Raw genomic sequence first — 16870 nt, forward strand, 5'->3', positions numbered from 1 at the left:
AGATCCACAGAGAGCCAATCAGTGGCCGCCTCTGGGGCCAGGCCCCGCCCTCGAGCCCGCTCCGAGCTCCCCATTGGTCCTCAGTGACTTCATGAGCCTCCTGTTTACCTTACATGGTCACACGCGGCCTAATGGGTGCCCTCCCACGAGATCTCACGGCTGCGCGGAGAGCCGGGCGGAGGGAGGGAGTTTGGGGAGGGGGAAGAGCAGGAGGAGGAGAAAAGGGGAGGGGGGACTACAAACTAGCTAGGATGGGGTGGGGGGTGGGGAGGGAAGAAAAGGGGTGGGGGGGAGAGAAGCGATCGCGAGAAAAAAAAAAATGCAACCTCCCAAAATAAAGAGCAAAGATTGCATTAGGAGCGAACAGCGCTGCAGAAATAGATGGCAGCTTCGTGTCAGTGAGTTTGCGTCCCCTTCCTGATCCACGAGCTGGAGTGACTAGAGCTGGAAGGGAATTGTGACTCCCGTGAAGTCCCCTCTTCCTGGCAGTCATCTGCATTGTACACTCTGGATGCCTCTCCATCCACCCCACTCATTCGCTCCTCTCGCACCTCGCTCCCTCTCTCCTGCATTGATTTTTTTTTTTTTTTTCGTTTTTAGTTGACTAAAACAAAACAAAACAAAAGGGCCACTGGATGTCTGCCTTCTTGGGGGGTGAGCCAGACAGACTGACAGACAAACAGACCCCACTGTGCTCGGGGGAGGGCTTGTCCTCCCGCTTTGCCCGGCCGCAGCAGCATGGACGTGTTGGCTAGTTATAGTATATTCCAGGAGCTACAACTTGTCCACGACACCGGCTACTTCTCAGCTTTGCCGTCCCTGGAGGAGACCTGGCAGCAGGTGAATGATTTAAATTACTTGTGTAAATCGTGTGGTGGCGGCGGAGACGCAGGGGCTGCGTTGGTGTGGGCTTTGGGTTGAATTTTTTTTGTTTGTTTTTTATTTATTTATGCTTTCCTTTTTGGCTCTGTGTTGTTTAAAATGTTTTCTGAAACAGTCATAGGCGCTTACCTCTCCACCCACCCCTAACCCGTAGTCTTGCCTTGCTGAACAGTCAGGTCTGAGCTGCCTGCGTTTCAGTCACCAACACACATCCTTGCGCACACGTTTTCGGCTCACTGTCCCCCAGCAGAGACCTGCCCAACTTCTGGGGCTCCGAGGAGCCCATAGGAAGGTGGTTTGGATCCTTAGGGTACCACATCCCTACCAGCACGAGCCCTACCTATCTGGTACCTGAAATCAGGTTCATCTATGTCAACTGGTGCTGACAGCTGGCAGATGGGGGGGAGCAAAGCGAAGTGTTTTCCTGCTAATTAACGAGTGTCAGTAAAGAATAGGAGCTTGATTTTGAGATTAGAAGGTGGGGAAAGAGAAAAGAACCCAATGACAAAAGGTACTCAAGGATATCTGTCTGCAAGGAGGACGGGAAGATGTATCTATCTCAGTCTGACAAAGCAGTGTAGGTTTCCCCAGTGGAATGTGTCCAGGAAGAAAACACCCTCTATGGTGTCCTTGTCCTCTCTTTCTCTCTCTCTCCCTTTTGTGGGGGGTCCCTCTTCGTTCCCACAACCGCAGACAAAGGGTGATATGTGCTTCCATGCCTGTGACTTTGTCTTGGAGGACTAGTTAAGAAACTCCTAGGATGCTAAAGGGTACTGGTGCCAAGTTGGGTAGGCGTCCTGGGGAGGGTGAAGCGGGGCGGGGGACAAGTTCCTTGGGCTTTGTGAAGTGGAATAAAAAAAGTGCTGGTCAGTGGAAAGTGCTGGGTCTGTTGCCGGAACAGTGGGTTTTTTCCAGCAGCTATTAGGAGCTATGGCTAGACATTCTGCAGGGAAGATGGTGGTGGGTGGGGCTGGGGGGGCATGGGTATTTAGAAACTTTAAGATGTACACCATGGAAAGTCCAAGAAGACAGCCTACATTTGCATATTGGAAGTGTGAACTTGTGCAGCCCTTCCTCAAGAAACACTCCTGCCCTTGGGGAGGGCTGTGAGAGAGGCTCAGTGTGTGGCTGCTCACGTAACTTCCCTGCTCAGTGACAGCAGCTTGTTAGGGCTAATGAACTGCTGAATTTCCTCTGCCAGGATCCAAAGTGGGATTTGCCAGCTCAAGGCTGGGATGTAGCAGTTGCTGCCTTAGTGAGAGAGATTTGACTTTTGGTATAAGGAGCCCAGTGGCATAGTCCACCACCATTGTTACCAGTTGCTCTCCCCGCAGCAGGAGCTGCAGGTATTGGCTTCTTGTGCCTGTGTGTTCACACAAGCATTCCTGTCCGAAGATGCTGGTGGATACTCTTGACTCTCAAACACACACAATTCACACATTTTCTGCATCAAGCATTTCTTCAGTGCTTCCTTTTCCCCCATCGTTAACATGATTATCTCATGAAGGGCCTCACTGGGTCTATTTTCCTCCTTTTATTTTGCATGCTAACCCAAATGTTGCCAGAATATCATTTTCTAAAGAGCTTTCATTTTGCACTGTCAGCCGATTGGTGTTGAATCAGTAGCATATTAACAACTGTCTAGACAGGTTAGGAAAGAGAATCTGTTGATTTAGTCAGCCTGCTTCAGGCAGTCCTTGTTTGTGACTAACTGTTAAGCAGTGTTGGAGGGAAGAAAGTTGGCTTTATTTGTTACAACGTTCCCTCCTGATGAATCACACAACTTTGTTTTGGTTCAAGTTTTCACAGTAGTAAAGCCTGCTTTGGGGGAAGGCCTCTCCCCAGAGGAAACCTGCCTTTCTAGATATGGCTAGACCATCCAGAAGAAACTCTAGGTCTGCTAAAACGCATATTGGTTTGAGAATTAGGGGATGTATTAGATCTTTTGTTGCCCCACAAGGCATCTGGCTCTTCCTTCTTCCCTCCTCCTCTTTCCTCCCCCTCCTGCCCACTCTCAAGGAACCTCAAGCTTAATTTCTATTTGCAGGCAAAGGAATTATTCTCTTAACCTCTTCCCTATTTCTTGCCTTAACCCTCTCCAACTGCCGACCTTTTTCACCTTAAAACCCTTTGCCAGATTATTTCATAGCTGCACAAAAGTGGTCCGTAGGAAATGTAGCTTGTGCCAAGCACTTATAAACAACATATTGCTCCAAGGAACTTTCTACTGTGGACTCTGTCATTAGAACTGCTCTGTATAAAGGTAGCCAGGACCCTAAGTTCGAGCTGATGCCAACACCTCTACCCTGTATCTCTTCCTTGCTCCTCTACCCAACCTCCCTTGCTACCTCTGAGCCTAAGGGGTAATGGTGGTTATATGCAACTATTGGTTCCAAATCAACCATTCGATGGTGAAATTTTGAGACTGCTTTGCACAAAACAGCTCCAGAAGGTTGCTACAGAGAAACCCAGGCAGGCGGAAGTTTTCTGATGCTGTGGGGTAATCCTATTTCAGAGGTCAAATGTGGAGTAATTATTAGATCTTTTCAAAGTGAATAGTATACCTGGCCTCAGGGAGATGAGTGAAATACAGAGATTCCAGTCATCTGATTTGGTTTCTAGAGAATGAGTGGGTTTGATGATAAACTCAAGAACATCTGTGGATTCAAAAATTGAGGATGTGCTCTTTGGAGATTCTAGTTCAAACTTGTGATAGGGAATAATTTTCTGTGTCAGTGAGCCTGCTGGAGAGTCAGTGATTGCGACAGGGCCACCTCCAGTCATGGAGATCATCATTTTGATGTTGGATTTTCAGGCAGTGATGCAGCTCCAACTCCAAAACTCATTGCTGTTATAATTTTAAAGCCCAAATGGATGTCACACATTAACAGCGTTCCATTCCTGGACTCTGACTGCATACTTAAGGACTTGGCCCAAGTAACATTATCTCTGCCTGTCATATAACTGTAAATTACACTGTGCTTATGTGGTCTATTATTTTATGGAATTCAGCTGACACAACTCTTAAGGCTACTAGCCTTAAGCTCTTTGGAAACTTGCAGGAAATTTTCCAAGAGCTGTCTGAGCAAAAGTAGAAAAAAGTCAAGGGTAGGACAGAAGCTGGAGAAGATTGTGGGGGTACCGTTTGGCCATAACTTAAGGGAGGCCATTCATGACTTTTGTTGCCAATAGAAGTTACGACTCTGGATACACCACTGGCTTGGAAAATAAAAAGGATTTGATATGATACTCTTAGTTATTTTTCTTCCAAAGACTTGGAAAAAAAAGCCTTCAGAATTTTTGTACATCCATTATACCTAGCTTGCTATTTCGTAAAGTCCTATCTGGAATTCACTTTGCTTCATGTCATTGAGGAGCTTGGCATGTTTACTTGAGAACTCTTATGGAATTATGCTCATTGCTAATGCTGATTCATAATTGGCAGATGGGGTCAGTTTCAGGCCTCCTTTTTGCTTGTAGAAAATTTTCCACTGCTACTGGAAACAAATAAATAAATCATAGAACATTCCTCCCTCCTCCTCCATTCCCCCATTGTTTTAAACTAATGGCATACTTGGCTACTGTAAAGACTAAGTGTCCCCATAACACTGCAATTTCGGCCTCATTTCAGGCACCCTGAAGCACTTTTGATGAGGGTCTTAAGAGGCATCTCTAGGGAAAACCCCACAGAAATCATTGCCTTCTAAGAACACCTCATGGTACCAGGGAGAGGATTTGGTCAGCCAGCCACATGGCTTTTCCTTCTATATGATCCTGCTTTTTTGCCTTGTCTTCCATAGGCCTGAGCAGCCAGGTGCTGTCTCAGCCAGAAGGACAAAGCAAACTGTAGGATCTGTCCATCTGCAGGTTTGCCACTGTCCCCAATTTGCAGAGAACCTTGTCATGAATTAGAATTTCTTGGCAACAGCACCACCCTGAGAAATTTGTAGACACAAAGGAGCCTTGGTAACCATGCTGAAAGGATAAAATTGCTGGCTTTTATTTATTTATTTAGTTTGTATGTGATCTGTGTGTATGTTTTTCAATGACTGGAAATTTATTCCTTTATTTGAAAGAGTATCTTGGTAGAAGAACAAAAAATTAGAACTTCTGTTATCCAGATAATTCTTTATAAAGATGCAACCACTAAATAAATGTAGCTTTGAAAATGAAAGCACATGTGAATGCAGTCAGTCACACACTTAGCCTTTCTTTAATAGATTCCTCTCCATGTTCTTTTAATAGACACATCTTTGTGTAGGTTTAGGGTCTCTCGAACATTATCTTTCCGTCTACCTGTTTGCAGTTTGGTATTTTTAAGTGAGTGAAGATTTCAATGCAGATATTTTTACTACATCTGTCCTTAGTAGGGGGAAGAGGAAATTACCATTCTTTGTTCTCTGTGAGTCTCTCATCCCCACTTTCTACTCTGAGGAGAATGGGATGTTGGGGCTCCATCCATTTAAAAGGCAGAGCAGAAGATGCAGAGTGGCAGGCTTGCCCTGAAATGATTTATGGATGGGCATGTCAGAGACCTTAAGCATTCAATGTGGGCTCTTCTCCCTCCTAGCCCATCCTAAATACAAGTCCCTGTAGGGGCTAATTTGCCTCTCCACTTAAATGAGGATAGTTTAGAGGGTCATACTGGTGCTTTTAATAGCTGTTCTCTTATGAATCTTCAAATTTGTCCCCATTCAGAGAATTTTCCTGCACTTTAACTTTTTGAGTACAGGTATGACAGTCTTCTTTCCTCACTCTTTGTGCCTGTTAGGGAAAGAAGAACACAATTTACTCTGACCAGTTCCAAGCAGCTCGTGTTGATTGTACAGGTGCTCTGATACATGACTAGTTGGTAGATGCCCCCATATTGGCAATTTATAGTAGTGGGCACAATGTTTTTAAGTACCTTTGCTGGTCCTCATGCCTGGCAGATGCAAAGAACTCAATCAGTGTATTCAGTTAGCATGCATGTTTGAATTGGATTTGCTGAAAGTTTAGGACAGCTCCCCAATTTAACTTGAGCAGTGCCAGAGGGTGAGGGGCATAGATTTAGTCTTCATATCCCTTAGTTCTCCTAAATCAGCTGCATGCTTGCTTAGCAGGAATAGGTGGAAATATTTTAACCCCAGATTGCCAAATCTTACCAGGTACAGGGATTAGAAAACTCAACAACTACCAATGGTGTTAAAATTGGAACAAGTTACAGTATCTAATCGTTAATGTTACGTGAAATGGTGACAAGTTAAAAAATACTCCTCCTCTTGTTACATTGTGTACGAATTTTAGAACTGTCCTTCCTAAATCTAATTTAAGAGTTTCCAAAATAAAATATTGACATTCTTCGGACAGATTTTACTTGAGCATGGACATAAGCTTTCTCCTCCTCCACCTTGCTCTTACTTCTTGTTAATTTCCAGAATGATTTCTACCACCTTGTGTTCTTTTTGTTTTTCTGGCTTGGTATTTGGTGTGACCTTAAGGACTTAGCCCAGTGAAATGTGTTGTGTCTGTCCCACTCTCCAGTAGAGCAGCTCCGTGGCACCCCAGCCTGGTATGTAGATGTTACAGCTGAGTGTCTGCAGCAGCCCTGGGGTCTGCCTCTAGTGTCACCATGCTTGAGTTGTGACTTCGGCTTTCGGGAAATACCATTCCTGATGGAACTGGTAGATGGACCCAGTCACACCTTGTGGGATTTTCTTTGTTTATATTAAAATATAAAAATGTTTTACAGTAAATACTTCTTTCCTTAAGGCCTTGTTTTGTGTAAAATACTGTGCCTGGATGATGCAAAGTTGAATTGAACATAGATTCTGTCCCCTAGGAGGTTGATAGTAAAGGAGAGAAAATGCTCAAAGTTAAGTACCACAGAATAGAATACCACCGCAAAAAGACACAACTGTTAAGTTGCTTGCGGTTTACTTGTTCTGTTGTGGTCATGCTTTTAGCTAAGGGCTTGTTGGGGGCTGGATACTTCAGGGCAGATATGTGTACACTGTGAATACACATGTTCATAATGGCCAGGAAACAGGGTCCATGTCTGTGTCATTTGGAAATGATTCGCGGTAATTAAAATAATATAGAGCCATATGCAATATCTATTTTTGAATATGGATTTATTGACATTTCCTGAGGGTCATATTGAAAGTCAAGCCCCTAAGCATGTACCCAAGCTAGGAACAGAGACCCTTAGAATTTAAAATCTTGGAAAGGTCTTGGTTTTCTCAACTTTTAAATACTAGGGTTGGAACAAGTGACTGTTGAAGCCAGATGAGGCCTTGAATTCTTCAAGGTCACAACTTAATGTAAACACCGATTGCCCCAGGGCCTGGGACCCTTTCAGATGCCCAAGTGGCTTTGCTTGCTTCCCATCACTGCTTTAAAATATACTTGGACTCTCTCTCTCTTTCTCCCTCCTTCCTTCCTCCGTCCTTCCCTGTTCCCCCTTCCTTCAAAAGGAACAAAGAAGATCCTCTTTTTATTTCTATGAGTACTAGTGCATGGAATTTTGGAATTGGTTCGGCCCTGGACCAAGCTATTGAATATTTTAGAGAAGAACTTACTTGTTTAATCCCTATCCCGTTCTTAACGTGTGGTAAATTTGAATATATATGCTGTACTTGGAGGAAAACCGTCCAGAATTACAATGCTAGTCTTAGGAAAAGTACTGCCATTTAAATAATAGCCAATGGAGTAGGAGTGAAGGAGGGTGTGTCCAGGCATGTATGGTGAGGGGTGGACGGAAGATAAGAGTTGGGAGTTTTGTGCAGAAAGCAGCGAGTGTGAAATGGCTTTGTTTCTGAAATCTTGCTGGTCAAGGGACTGCATAGAATGGCTGCCCTTTTGCTATTTTGTGACAATCCCTTCTGAAAGTCTTTTTAAAATTCTTAAGAGAGTTGGATGGGAAATGGGTTGTAATGTTTTATAAATTGAAACAGGAAGCACTGCACACTCTTAGTAAGTAGTAGAGAAGAAACTCAACCACACAGGGAGGCTGAAGGATGGAGCAGGCCTAATTTTCACAGCAACCCAATTTCTCCTGTGTCCTGGGTCCTTTTTGGCCTTTGCTAGCCATTCACAGTCTTCTCCAGTTCTGAAGGCAGAAATTTTCTCTTGGAACTTGAGTCACAGATCTCTTCCACTTCAAAGACCTTAGAAGTTGACATTTCCTTCCCAAATATTTGGAGAACTCTTTATTTCCTCAGAGATAATAATCTACATCTCCAACTCCAGATGAAAACATTGCTCTTAGATCCACATTTTCAGTTAGAGAGATGTGACTGACAGTAAAGTCTTTCTGGGTTGTTTCACTGTTGCCAGAGCTGAGCATGTTCCAAACCCTCAACTCATCAACCTCTTACCATTGACTTCTTCCTTCTGGCTTCTGGGTTTCTTTTGTTTACATGACGGTTCTTCTCACAGTCTAGGTTTGACTTGGCAGCTATCTTTGGCCTCTCTCTTTTCTTTGACCCTAATTTTTTTTAAAGTTCTAGATTGAAAAATCTCATTGGTTGAAATATAGTTATTTTTAAAACCCCATAAATTTGGCTTCTGTGATACCTTAGCATGGGTTTTCCTCTTCATGCTCCCTCTGTCATTGTCCTGGGGCAGTGCCTGTCATTTCCCTGGAGTGGTCTTTCTACTTCCATCATCTGGCATGGCCAGCTTTGAAACTGCCAATGGCTTCTTACTATACAAAGGTTAAGGCCAGACTCCTAAGGTGAAGCTGTCCCAAGATTGGGCCCAATTTCACATGTACTAAATTCCATCCAAATGAGGGGACTGCTTTTCTGCTTCTGTCTTTATGTGCTTTTTTGTCCTTCTTGTTCCCCCTCCCCTCCTAATTCTCTTTGTCCAAACTCTAACCATAACTTAACTTTCAGATAGTTGCCACATCTTCCAGGAAACTGTCCCCTTTGCCCTCAGCCAACAGTAATTGCTACTATTTCTACACTATTGTGTAGAACGTTTTACTTCCTTATGGTTTTATCTGTCTGAACTTCTCTCTCTCTTTTTCTCTCTCTCTCCCCCCTCTCTTTTTTCTTTCTCTTTCTCCCCTTTCATCTCATTTTTCCATTCTGCTTTATTATGATTTAAAGCAGAGTCGATGCATTGGTTATAATTGTGGAAATCAGCTTTTAATATATAACCTGCTTCTTAGCCTTGTGTATAGTAGGCATTCAGTAGTTATTTGGGGAATATTTTATGACTGTGACTTAAGCTCTATATTTTTGGCAGTGGTCCTCAATCATGGCTGCCCTGCAAGACCAAGTAAATCAGTATCTCTTTGGGAGGCAACAAGGAGTCCAAAATATAGCCCAGGCTTTGAGCCATTGAGCTCTGAGGATTAACAGTTTATCAACATTGCAGATGCCCTCTCATATTTAAATATTGACTTTCTTAAATCTTAGATTCCATGTGTACTGGAGATTTATTATAAAGCAGGACAGAATGGGTGGATGTTCTTCATACAGCTCATTGGCTCATAGCAGCTGCCCAAGTTCTCCTCCATCCATCTTATTTTGCTTTCCCTCACCTTAAAGTGTCTCAGGAAGTCCTGTTTGACTCATGTTTCCTATGACCCACCATAGGTTTGTTTAACCTGGTCAAACTCCATTTCTGGAAACTTTGTGAAGTTGAGCATTCAGCTCCAGGCATGTGGTGTTTCATATAATTCTTTCATGGTAGGTTCTCAGCCATGATTTCCCACTACTTCAGCGTCTGAATGGTTTTAGAGGGATTAATGTGTGCATGTACATCGGTCAGGTGATTTAGCTGGGCATTACGTCCAGCTCTCTCATTTTTCTTGCTGACCATGTTGTTTGGAAGTGTATTCTGTTTATAAAGAGTTTCAAGAGAACCATTTTTCTACTAAGAGGAACAAAAATAAACTGTGGAAGAATTACGGCTGAGGACATTCAGGCAAGGAGACGGCCTCTATAGCCATAGAAAGCCTGGCTCCTGTGGTAATGACCATGGGCATGTGGTGATCTTCACAAAGAAGTCTTAGAAATGGCTCTTTTATCAAACTGTGATGTTTGCAAAATTGTATGCACTGTAGCTACATCCTTTCATCTATAAACAGTCTTTGATGGTGGTATGGTTGGCAAGAGAGACCATCAGGAGAGGAGCTCAGAGCTCAGGGTTGAAGGATGCTTTTTGGAAACCTCGACCCAGCTGTGAAAATGGCAATTAGCCATGGAGCAGTTGCCCTGCAAGGGAGTGCTGCCTGCTCTTGACCCCGACTCTGACATTCACCTTGCAGAGCCTAGTGAGCAGGAATTCAATGGGGCAGTCATAGTGTTGTTGCTTATTTTTGGAGAGGTGACACATTTACTCAGCTTATAAAGGCATGGAAATAGATTCTCCCTATGCCTGTCCTTGCCTTTTGAGCTTCTAGTGTTTGTTCATATGCCACTGTAGACCCTGGTTGTGGAGCACAGTCCTCCTGTGGAGTTGGAGGAGGTCTTCCATGAGGAGGCACTTAAAAGATGTGATTATCCTGTGAGCTCCCGGAGCTCCTGCTCAATGTCACACCTGAGTCACTGGCTTCACTTCTGCATCTTAAGACTGAAAAGCAGCCCATACATTTCCCTGTCTATCTCAGTGTGATCATTTCCTTTAATATGGACCGAGAGATGATTTGCTCTATGATGGGGATGTTCATGTTTGGTTTTGAGAGTCTTAACAAACCTCTGCATTGAGCTTTTGTTCTGAGGGACTCAAGGGGTTTTGTTTACGGCCTCCTGTCATTGAAACATCCTTTCTGTAATGAGTGAGCAAGCAGATATTACAGAATTTCCCACTCAGGGGTGAGCATATTGAGGCAGAGGATGATTAGGCAAGTTGTCTTACTGTGGCTGTAAAGCAAACAAATTACAAAATGAGTGATGGAGTATACTTTCCTCTTCTTTCTACTTGGTTATTCTTCTTGTCATAATAATAATGTCTAATATATATTAGAATTTCCTAAGTATTATCTTCTTAACATCTTATATGTATCATTTCATTTCATCCTCATGACAATCCTGTGAAATATACATTTTGCTTATTATCATTTTACAGATGGAAATATTGGGTCTCAGGTATGAAATTGCTCGCCTAAAATCAAACAACACAGTTGAGCCAGGATCCAAACCTAGGCAGGCTGTTCAGCATTCTTGCTTTTTACATTTATGCTAACTGCTGGTTAGGTAGGAGACGCAAGGGCAGGAGCCAAAGTTGCTGTCTGGCAGTCAGTGGATTGGTATGGATTTGAACACCTCACCAGTCTGTCTGCTTTCTGGACCTTGGCTTTCTCTCCTATAAATTGACTGGACTGTGCTAGGTCTCTTTAAGGTCACAATGTTTCATAGTAGGCAAATGACATGGAGGCTTTGGCATCAGGCAGACCCAGAGCCTTGGGAAAGTCATTGAACATCTCCGAGTCTCTTGGTAATCTGTGGAATAGAGTTATTAGTTCCTCTATAGGAATTAGCTCTCTGACTCAGTTTCTGATATATTGCAGACACTGAACAAATGCTTCTTCCTTTCCCCTTCTCCCCCTCAATAGTAGTACAAAGTGGCTCAATGCTCTTTCTATAAATAGTATCACTGGTTTTTCAAAGATCCCAGTGAGTCCAGAGGGGCTAATAGAGTATGAATGATAGAAAATGGGGAAGGATGTTGAATATAGTATTCCTTTACCCATCCACGGGGAAGCTTTCATTAAGGCAACTAGTGCTTAGAACTGGGCAAAGAATAGCAGTATGCATTTTCCCCAGAAATTGGACCTGGGTGACATTCTTCCAATTTGCTTGACTTGTTCATGCAAATGTCCAACCTGTGCTCTTTCTTTCTCTCTCATCTTACTATGACTTCGCCTAAGTCTTTACAGCATGGAGTTATTTTTTTTAGGAGATGGAATTGGGCACATATAACATAATATGTTGCTGGTTACTACACCTGCCATTTCTGCCTTACCTGATGACTGAGCTTACGGCAGCTTATGAGAGTGAATTAGGTTTTATGAGATCTATAAATATCTCAGATAGGATTTTTATTTCATTTTCCTCCTTCAAATAAGACATAATGGAAGCACTCACTTATATAAGGAATATTCTTTCTGTGATAAAATAGGGTGTTTTTGAATTGGCTTCTGAAAAGCATTCATTTGATGTGGCTGTTCCTGTTGGGAGTTTTGTAGGGGTTGGGGCAGAGTCATGCATATGCTGCTATAAAACTCGGAGATTATTCTCCATGTTTAAGGTTTAGCCTGGCACCTATGGTGAGATTTATTTAGAGATACCAGTCCCCTGTGAAGACTGCATTCCCTCCTTCTGCGGATGGTGTATTTGTTGTTTTCTTGGATACATAGAAATCGGGGAAGAAAAGTCCCGCAGACTGGCAGGAGGTGGGCTCTCCCAAGGAACTTTTCCAGTTCTTTGTCTGTCTGCTTCCAGCTGCCCAGGGAAGGATGTTCTCATCTTTCCCTGAACTTCTTGGGCTCTTGTGGGAAATTTCATATCACTTTATGTCTCTTAAAGTACCCCCCTGAAATTATACTTAGAAGAATGTCCTTAAGTTTATTCATTTTCTTAATGTACATGTACCAATAACAGGAATGGAAAATAATATTTTTACCTTGCTCTTTGAGGAGTTTGTAAAAAATGAGCCCAGAATATTTTAAAAATTCATTCAAAAACTAACAATGAAGTAACCATTCTAAGTGGTTTACTTTTTCTATCTGTAAAATGGAAATTATGGACCCTATTTTCCATATCTAATTCAGGACCATTGTGGAAAATTAACTGTATATTTATCAAGTATTTTTTCCCTTTTACATTTAATATCTGACTCTCTGACCAGCTAGTTGTTTTTTCTTTTTTTTAGTGTAACTTCCCACTATATCCCCCTCCCCACTTGTCCATGGCTGTGTATTTAAATGGATGATAATTTAATTTATTATTGAAAAACTAAACCAATGAACTTAGTAGATTTGAACCAAAAGGCACACAAGGGGACTTTTGCCTAAATGTCATTTATTTTTCCTGTTTGACCTCAGGTCAGTATATAACATAATCCAAGCATTTGGGTTCTACTACGTACAGCCACTATTCTGTACTTCTCACCAAATGATGTGACTTCTCTGGTCTTTAGTTTCCTAATGTGCCCTGTGGAGACACAGGAACAGTGAGATTACCAGCCATACAAACAGAGAGCCCTTAGGTTGAATTGGTTTGGAGCTGTGCATTATTTGGTCAGCATCCATATTTCCATTTTCTTTTTAACTTGAACTCTTTTAGACATGATCATGTACTCTTCAATTAACCCTGTTCCCACTATTTCTGCCTCATTTCATTTCTCGTTGTTGACCCAATGAGCATAGATTGTGTTTTTGCCACCCAGACTAGCAGCACTCTAAGATACCTTCCTCTCCAAAAAGCTATGATTTGGGTCAACCTTTATTTCTCTGTCACCATTTCAAGCTAACTTGCTTTCTGCTCTCACCCATAATACATTTTAATTTCTTTTTCAGTTTAATCTGTCTTGTTGAGTGTCTTTGTTTGGGAGTCTATTTTACAAAGCAATTTCCAAATTGCATCTCACTTCTTCCTAGTTATCCAGGTTCTGTTGTAGATCACAAAATCTGGGATGGAAAAGACCATCTGGTTTGCCACTCCCCCTGCCCAGGCTGAGCAGTTGCTCTGGAGCATGTTCATTCTTTATTGGTAAAATTTGCAACATTTTCCAACTTGGAAACGGACTGAGTTTCCTAAGCATACAGTCTCTTCTTGCTGTAAGTGGGAGGAAAATAAAACAATACCAACCCTTCCTCCCCCTTTTTATAAAATCAGACATTCCTCATCAACAAAAAATAAAATAAAAATAAAAGATTGCCATTGTTTTGGGTTCTTCTTTAGTCCTTACAGAGACTCATCCTGTCATTGGTGGGAAAAACTCCTTTCTGTGGAAGTAAAACATGTAACTAGTTCTGGAGTTTTTTGGTCTGGTTGTGCAGAATTCCACAAACTGCTTTAATGGCTTATTTTTTGTGGAAGTGGATTTTAGGTGAATTGCTTCACTGAGGAAGTGACACTTTGGATGTAAAGAAGTCCTCGGTATTTTAATAAAATACTTTCCTGAGAATCAAGCAATTTGCTTTCTTCCTACTCTTGGCATTCAAAAACTGCCAGCAAGGCACTTGGCTTTCATTTTCTAATGCTTTGAGGATGCTCTTCTACATTAGGGGTATTTAAAAGAATTATCCTTTTATGTCAGTTCCTTAAATTGGTCAGGATATTACTTAGGTTGACCAGATGGGGATTTCCAGGCTCCTTCTTTTCTGGTTAAAAACAGCCATTCCTTTGATATACTTGGTGAGAAGTATTTCTCCTTCTTTTCTCCAATCTCTGATTTTTTTCCTTTTTAAGTATTTCAGTTTGCCAAGTAAACACCTAAGTTCATTATCATCATTATTCTCCCCCCTCTCCCTTCTGTGTTTACATAAATTTTCAGAACTGAGAACTGTTTATCTTACTATGTGAATTAGCTATTACTAAAATATTTCTGAAAAACGTTTCTAGAGAAGAGAAAAAGAAAAAAGGAATAAAGATAGTGTGCGGTTGTAGAATGTCCTTGGACTGTTTTCCCTTAAGATACACCTGCCCACTTCCTCCTCCAGCCTCTGCATCTAGGAGACTAGGATATTACCCCCGAGTAGAACCTGGTGAGTGCTAAACATTTCATTCTGATCCCTGATGCGACCTCCTCCCCGTCAATTTGCAAATAACCTGGCTGAGCTTTAGGGATCATTAAGTCCAAGGCTATTTTGAACTCTCAAGAATTGCGAGCCCCTCTGCAGCATTTGGAGCACATTTGCACATTAAGGCAGTGCCTGGTGCAGCAGGTCTTAGGCAGTGCTTCTGGAAGAGTGGGCTGTACTCCAAAGGCTTCGTGAGCACAGTGTTCACTAACAGAATCACAGTTTTATTCCTGTTTCAGTTTTCTTTCCTTCCTTCTAACTCAGGTTGAAAAAGAGCTTAGGGTAACAGTTCTTTAACACCTCTCAAGCTTGATAATCTCTCCTTTCTTCCCTCCCTTCTGACCTCTCTCTTTCCTTTCCTCTCTTCTTTTATTGTTACCATTATTTTAATAAAGAGAATCGGTTTCAGACTCAGCTGATGACAGGTGAATATCCACTTAAAGTTCATACCATAGTTTTGATTTTGTGATTACCTTCTATTAATGGACATTTATAGAAAAACCATTAACACATACGCAATCTCAGAGAGACAACTAAAAAATGAAAATAGGGAAATGATTGTACAGGTAAAAATGTGAAGATGGAATGAAATTGAAGTTAGAGAAATACTTGATGGTGTGGTAAATTCAAGGGATTTGGCATCAGAAAACATGGAATTTTGTCCTGACTTGGTACATATAAACCAAGGCAAATTACTAAAGTGCATTTTCCCATCTGTAATGTGGGAATTATAATAATAGAATTGTTATAATCAAATGATATATAGATGTGAAAGAGCTTTGTGAACTGTCAGTGCACTGCACTGCTATTGTTTTCTGTGGTAGGGGAAGCTTTTGTTTCAAGCTTTAAAAGATTACTTTTTGTTGACTTTCCTTTTATGATTTCTGTTTTCTGAGCAGGAACTTTGTAGCTTCTTATTTGTTCAAATGAGGGCTGTTACCTGTGCCTTAATCACAGCACTTTGAAAATGTCCCTACTGGTAGTCTAAATGGGGACATAAAATTTAACTGATTTCTTGTGGGTATTCATGTGTGTTAGGTTTTAACTAAATTTTGAGGAAATAAACGTAGTCTGTGGCACATAGTATGTCAGAACTTCTGGATAAAGATCTTATTACTGTTATCATTATTATTTTTATTATTTGGTGGCGGTACTGGGGATTGAGATCAGGGTCTTGGGCATGCTAGGCAAGCACTGTGCCACTTAGTTACATCCCCAGCCCTGAATTTTTAAAACACATTTTAATCATTAACATATATTAAATATCGCATGGTTTATCTTATATGAGAAGCCCAAAATATAAAAAAATTTAAAGAGCAAAATAAAAGAGTGGTGGTAGGAAACCAGGAGGTAGTCTTTGTGGAGATGGAAAGGGGATCTGGGGTAGGGGGAAGAGAGAGTGTGGGGGACTGGGGAGGAAAAATGATGAAGATGTGACATGTATATGTACCGATTCCTCAACATGAATCTAATTATGTGTTGTAATCATACTAATAGTAAAAACAGAAACATTCATGCCCCTTAAGATAGCAAAAATAATATAGCATCCATGAAACAGTGTGTGTGTGTGTGTGTGTGTGTGTGTGTGTGTGTGTGTGTGTGAGGAGTAGTAGTAGTAGTAATGGTATTGTATCCCGGATGAAGGAAGTCTAGGTTTGGGGGTGGAAGTGAGTCCTAGTGACAGTTTTCTTCTAAAAGTGGACATTTGTATGGCTAATTGACAGGGCACTGTCACGTGTGGGTAATGGTGAGAAGGTGAGGACTTACTTAGGTAGGAAGTCCTGAACTTCTCAAGACCTCTGAGCCTGGCAGTTTAAGCCATGCTAGGTGTGGAGGGACAGAGCAGCATGTTGCTGCCTGGGATGTGGACTTGTTCCAGCTGGAGAATACCTTGGTAGGTGATAGTTGCAGGTAGGAAAGGGAGTGAACTCTCAGACCTGAGAACCACATCGACTCTGTTGGCCAAACCCCGTGAAGCTCAGGTTCACCTGCTGCTGAAGGCAGGTGCCATATCCACAGGATGTGGGGAGCCCAGGGGCTAGGTATGAAGTCCACTCTCGCATCTCACTTGAGCGCTGGTGGAAACGAGAGCACACTTGCATCTCTGTCTACAGGATCTTTCTGGTTGGTGTCATGTGGCCAGTCAGTGACTGTGGCAGTGCCGTATCCTCAGTGGGTAGTGAGTGCCTCTGCTGAGCCGAGTGTGGGCACAGAGTGGTGGTGGTGAACCTGTAGTGCACGTGCTGC

At 42.2% G+C, this 16870-nt stretch overlaps 1 protein-coding gene across 1 annotated transcript in view; it reads left to right on the forward strand.

Moving 5' to 3' along the window:
* The first annotated feature begins 163 nt into the window (after positions 1–163).
* The window catches only part of Klf7 (KLF transcription factor 7), a 90824-nt gene continuing 74117 nt past the window's right edge, over positions 164–16870 (forward strand). Inside the window, exon 1 of the mRNA XM_004851152.3 lies at positions 164–840. Coding sequence (XP_004851209.1) covers positions 739–840 — 102 coding nt within the window. The 5' untranslated portion in view covers positions 164–738. The remainder of the gene's footprint in view (positions 841–16870) is intronic.

Source organism: Heterocephalus glaber, unplaced genomic scaffold (assembly GCF_053883595.1).
Source record: "Heterocephalus glaber isolate CG9 unplaced genomic scaffold, H.glaber_assembly_v1.0 deba00000621, whole genome shotgun sequence".
Taxonomy (NCBI): Eukaryota; Metazoa; Chordata; class Mammalia; order Rodentia; family Bathyergidae; genus Heterocephalus; species Heterocephalus glaber.